This window comes from Anabrus simplex, chromosome 3 (genome assembly GCF_040414725.1).
Source record: "Anabrus simplex isolate iqAnaSimp1 chromosome 3, ASM4041472v1, whole genome shotgun sequence".
NCBI classification, from domain to species: Eukaryota; Metazoa; Arthropoda; class Insecta; order Orthoptera; family Tettigoniidae; genus Anabrus; species Anabrus simplex.
Window position 1 is genome coordinate 362,712,950 of NC_090267.1, and position 6,000 is coordinate 362,718,949.

The following is a 6,000-nucleotide window of genomic DNA, read 5'->3' on the forward strand; positions in this document are numbered from 1 at the left end:
AGAAGCATGGATTAGCATTTGTTGTTATGACTAAATTAATGGTGATAGACAACTATGGAATGAAGGTCTATCGTGTTGTAATGATCCATTTCCTTACTACAATTGGTCTGGTCCCGCATTTAATTTTCAAGGGCTTGTACTTCACAGATACTCCCAGTGAAACAGGAAGGATATCCCAGCAGAACTGAAAGGAAAATTTGCCCTTGTGCATGCTAGCTACTTAAACAAGGATGAGATCCTCTTAGCTGGCTAGAGGAAGAAAAATTCAAATGGCATATTTTTTTCTTTTGTCCACTCTTGCCATTGTAGAAAGCAAGACAACCACTAAACCAATAAGAGATCTCCTTACGATATAATGAAACCCGCATTTATACATCGGTAAAACAAATTTGTTATTGATCATTTGGATATCATGCTTTGCATTTGCCAGATAAGCACCAAATAATCGATTTCTGAAAAACAGTTGTCTTTTCAGTTTTTGCAACAATAGTGCTAAATGCATGTATTATATACCTTAAGGAAAATTCCAATTGCAAAATAATGACCAGTCCAAAATTTACATCCACCATTATTGAAGCTCTGAAAGATGAGTGGATGTCTGCCAGTACAATATCCAACACATCCAAGTCCTCCGGGAGCACTACCGGAAAACTTCCAAAACATAACCTAAATTGAAGTCCTTTGTATAACATTCAGGATGTTGGACCAGTAACGAGATTTAATTTACTATATAGTGTGCAAAGTGCAAATACGGGCTTCACTAGTGTTAAGTGATAGTGATTGATGAAATGTAAATATGCACATTTATTTCCTTATTTAGTGATTTTAAAAATCGTAGGTTTCTTACATCTGACTAAAAGTCCAAATCATAAGACATCCTACCTCACCATCTTTAGGTGAGTGGGTAACTTGTAAATTGTAATTTACAAGTTACAAGGTCTGAATCTGAAAAATTGACATTAATTTTCCAGAAAATGCATTTTTCTTCCTCAAAGTGGACTTAGCATTACTTGATATCAACATAGCCATCTTTTTTGAATAATTTAATGTTCAGTTACTTGGCTTTATAATTAGGGGAATCTAGTCAGTCTTCAGCCTTGCAGGTTGGGCTGTAATCCCAGTGGCATTTTTGTTATAACCAATTAAAATAGTCATGGTGCTAAGAGGGTTAAGTAGCACCAATATTAAATACCCTGAGAATTGTGTAGAGGTCATTTTGTTTTTAATGTTTAATGTTTGTTTTACCTCTTGGGGAATTAAACTTCAAGGCCACAAGCACGTTCAAGAATAAAAATGAGCAAACTCTCTCCCAGAAAGGTTAAGGACAGATAGAACACCTTCAAAGAGTGTGAAGTTCTTTGTTCTCTTGGAAGATATTGAACAAAAGTTGCAGAATTGAGTACTGGTATCAGAAGAGAGAGAGATATGAACTCTTCATACTTTTCTCTTGCTACAACTAGCTTTCTGTTGTCATGTTAGCAGTTCGTGAGATCCTGCTGAAAGAATACGTACTTGACATTTTTCCAAGGTATTATTTTCTTGCAAGATGAGTTCTGGATTGTCATCTGTCCTGTATAATTCTACTGTATCCAAAATAAATAATTCATAAAACTTGAACTGTAAACTAAGGAGCAAGAATATTGAACATTGAAGTTTATTCAGTACTACAAATGTACCTTAACATTTATGTGCTATCAAAGTTATACAACTGAGCAAGATATCAGATTCAAGAGACTTATGAGTGCATGCATGGTATACTTTATGTAGATGATGATTATGATCACTTTCAGTTATTGAGATTTATCGTTTGGTTTCAGGTGGACACTTCTGCTGCTTCTACTACAACAAGGTCTCAAAGAGTATGATGGATATTGCATCAGAATAACATACCATCTTGTTACTAGGTGTTTTTGGTAACTAAGTGAAAGTGTCCACCTTGTGTGAGAAAATCATTAGACTGCAGTGAAATACCATAGTTTCTCATATCTATATACAATTTTTAATGATCATATTTGTTGTTTAAACTATTATCCTAGTGTTATACATGGAACAACTACACTCAGTTTGCTAATTGATACAATATCATTTTTGCAAGTCATGGAAATAATTCATTAGGTTAAGTTGTATTCAATGGTCTTCACAAGTCATCAAAGAGGTACTAGCTCTCTCAGTGGATCACAGGTAGAGAGTTCAACTTTGAGTTGTGAATTGCTACACAGACAAACTACAGTAAATAGCACCACTTCAAAAAACTTGCGACACTGTATTAAATTAAATTAAAAGTTTTTTTATCCTGTTGAGTTAGATCTTTTAAGATAGATCTTTTACAATTAATGACATGACTTCCTGGGGATAATTTGAATACTATTTGTAACAAGAACTATTTGTAATGCTGTAGTTGGAAATATTTGTTGTTTGATGAGTATGTGTCCTTACTGTATTGTTATACTTTTTTTGTTTCATCTATCATTTTCTGGTCTCATAAATGTTCGAGACTGTGTTCTTCAGCAGCAGTTTGATAATATGGTGGTCTGTGCCAGTTGCCTAGAACACTCACCTACCGTGTCCAAGTGTAGTGGGTTCTGATATGAGTTGATCAACATTAAGTGCACCTAGAAAATCCTACAAATCTGTCTTCGTAGATTTGCTAGAGTCTTTTAAAACACATTCTTGAAGATGAAATTCTGATATTTCAGAGTCCCTTGAGTATTGGCAGTAGAATGGTCATATGTATTGTACTATTGTCATCAGAATTATAAAATGCTGATCATTTAATGAAAATTAGTCGTCTTGAGTTTGTCATGTAAAAAACTACTGGAAAGCTGGACACAATTTATTGCTATCTGAGCAGAGCAAGATCTTCACAAAATGTCAAATTACCCAGCAATGTTTTGTGTTTTACATAGAATAAAACCAAAAGACTATCATTTCTAGCATTCTGAACCAAGAAAGCATAACTCAAAATATTAAATAATTTGAAGCAAAATAATCAAAATATTCTAAATATCCTTTTTAAATGGTCTATTATTTGGTTTTAGTGTTAGTCCATATTAAAATATGTAGGAATTCAGTCTCATTCACATTGTTGTTTGAAGTTTACATGAGAAAATTACAAACTTAGTGTTCAGTTTGAAAGGCAATGGACATGAATTTGTATTTTTACTTCACAAATCTCTAATAATGTACAGAGCTGTTGTTTCCTCATGAACAAGCATAGCCAACACTTTGTGGATCTAACCCACAGGAACATATATACCATCTCATAATTTTGGCCCATCATGACCAAGGCTGAATGGTGGGACTCCTGAATCCAACCATCAGATTTCTATTGGTTTTAGTCAGTTGAGGTTTTTAAGCTGTGTGGAAAGAACCAAAATGTCTGATAAGTAACCCATTAGAAATTGTAATTTTCACTCAAATGACTTTATTTAAAATTCTTTCTTTATGACTTGTTCAATCCTTGTAATTTCATTGTAGTATTTAATATTTTGAATGAAGTAGGTGTCTCTTCAGTACAGGATCTACCCACAAACTAAGGGTATAAACTTTTAAAATATACAGTAGATTATGACTTTATTTTAGTCTGTCTTCATGTATTTTAATGTGCTTTTTAAACTCTTAATTTCAATGAAATAATATATTTCATTTCAAAGGCAATGCCTTATTCCATGTTATTACATTTTAATCTAATTTTAAATCATTGTATAAGAAAATAATACATGTTGAAGAATCTCCATTACTTTGTAAATCCTAGTCAGTGGGTAAATTTTCATTATTATTACATTTTGTTCCATCTTGTACCATTAGGGGCCAATGACCTTGATGTTAGGCCCCTTTAATCAACAGGCATAATCGTCATGTACAATAGATTATTTACAGTAGGTTAATTAAAAGGTAAAAGTAATCAGGCTTGAATATCCATGTAATTATTAATAAACAATTATAATAAACAATATAAGAGAAAGAAGGAAAAACCTGCCAATTCAAAATAATATGAGGACTGATCAATAAAGACGGAGACTGATTTATTATTATTTTTTTCACAGTTGTTTATTACTCCATTTCAATGTTTACATGATCTTTTTGTCCCCTCCTACTTCAGTGCACTTTTCATAGCGTCTCTGCCGATCTTTGAACACATGCAGCAGATCATTTTTTGTTAGGTCCTTGAGAATCCTCTCACTTTTCTTGAGCACTGCTTCAGAGTTCTCAGATTGAATGCCCCTTAGCTTTCTCTTTAGTGATGGGAATTTAAAAAATCATGCGGTGCAAGATCAGGGCTATAAGGTGGATGTGGTACACAGGTAATGTTGAATCGAGCCAGAAACTGCATGACTTGATTTGCGATGTGAGGCCGTGCTTTGTCATGATCAAGTCACCACCCAGTCCGAGAAAGCTCTGGTCGTTTCTTTGCAGTGTGCTTGCTCAGTGTAGCCAATACTGATGTGTAGTATGCTGCTGTAACAGTATGCTGAAGACCTGACAGACATATATATGTTAAAACACTTCTTAAAATTTAAGAGTTTGTGTTGCGTGGAGTTCCTTCTTCAATCTTCGTTATGGTTCTTGTGCTTCTGTATCTATGTTAATTTAGTTGCATGAAGTGATCTTCGAGATTATTCTATGACTGATATATGTCATATTGATTTGTAGTGAAAATTTTCACAAAAACTAAATTAACATAGATACAGAAGCACAAGAACCATAAAGAAGATTGAAGAAGGAACTCCACGCAACACAAACTCTTAAATTTTAACAAGCTTTTTAACATATATATATATATATATACACACACACGCCATATTTTAGTGTGTTTAACTCATTAAGTGTTTTATACTGTGCCTTATGTATTTTAATATGTTTAATTTACTCATGTCCATTGTATACTCAATCAGTCTTAGTTTACTGTAGCCTTCATTACTACTTTGATCACAGATATTTTAACCCCACATAGACAAACACTACTACAATATTATTTATTTTCATCCCCATTAGACATCCTGATGATCTAAGATAATAACATTTTTGTGATATTGTCTAATGGCTGTAATATAATTATGTACCAGCTGATGATGGCCATGGAAGACCAAAACTGATACTAATGTAAATCCATTTACAATAAATGAGTATTGATAGGTGGAACACATTTCTTGTCTGTACAATGAATCCAGTCAATGTGGAAAATGAAACTTATAAATAATAATTAACACAGACAAGTTGGCCTTCTTTGAAGTCCTTGAACCACCTAAACACTGTTGCACGAGGTAGTGCATCTTCACCATACACTTGCTTCAGCTTTTCGTAAGTTTCAATAGCTGTATGGCTTCAACAAAAATAGAATTTGATTGCCTTGTACAGCTCTTCTTGCGTCACATCCATTGTCTGGTATGCGAAATGCACGTAACGTCTACACAATAGAGCACGACTACCAATCTACCGATATGAGAGTGCTGCCGCCTACGGACATTGTACATAAAAACTCGCTCTTTTCAAATATTTATGTTACAGATAGGAAACTATCACGAAGCTACAGGGGGAAAAAAAATCAGTCTCAGTCTTTGTTGATCAGCCTTCATATAAAGGTAAAATCCCCCTATAGAATAAATGTGTAATGTTAGCCCCTCTAATCCTAAAAGTATTATGGTCTGTATATTGCTTAGCATGATCAAATAATGAGTAGATTTGAAAAGAAAGTTGGCAATCAAAGACTGAGAGGTATTATTAAACTTGTCTTTGGGATTTCTGTGATCAAGATTCTAAGATGTGTAATGTGATTCATACTATCAATTCTTTGCCAAGATCATCCATGCTATTGCGATACCTCAAAATAATATTTATCAACACCTGTGAAAAGAATTCATTGGGAAATACAGGGCAAATCCTGCATGGGGTGCCGTAGAAAACCCATCAATTTCAGTGAATGGTTAACCAGATTATAAAACACAAAAACAATAAAACTTAAGTGTTGAAAATGCTCTCCCTCAGTCTGTAGAAAAGCAT

At 33.7% G+C, this 6,000-nt stretch overlaps 1 protein-coding gene across 4 annotated transcripts in view; it reads left to right on the plus strand.

Annotated features, from left to right (window-relative positions):
• Nucleotides 1–4,531, plus strand: part of LOC136867343 (myosin heavy chain, embryonic smooth muscle isoform) — a 543,017-nt gene extending 538,486 nt beyond the window's left edge. For 3 of the 4 annotated variants that reach the window (XM_067144510.2, XM_067144511.2, XM_067144512.2), the window contains exon 19: nucleotides 1,818–4,531. In XM_067144510.2, coding sequence (XP_067000611.2) covers nucleotides 1,818–1,865 — 48 coding nt within the window. In that variant the 3' untranslated portion in view covers nucleotides 1,866–4,531. The remainder of the gene's footprint in view (nucleotides 1–1,817) is intronic. The other variant, XM_067144513.2, reaches the window with a different exon arrangement.
• The last annotated feature ends 1,469 nt before the right edge of the window (nucleotides 4,532–6,000 follow it).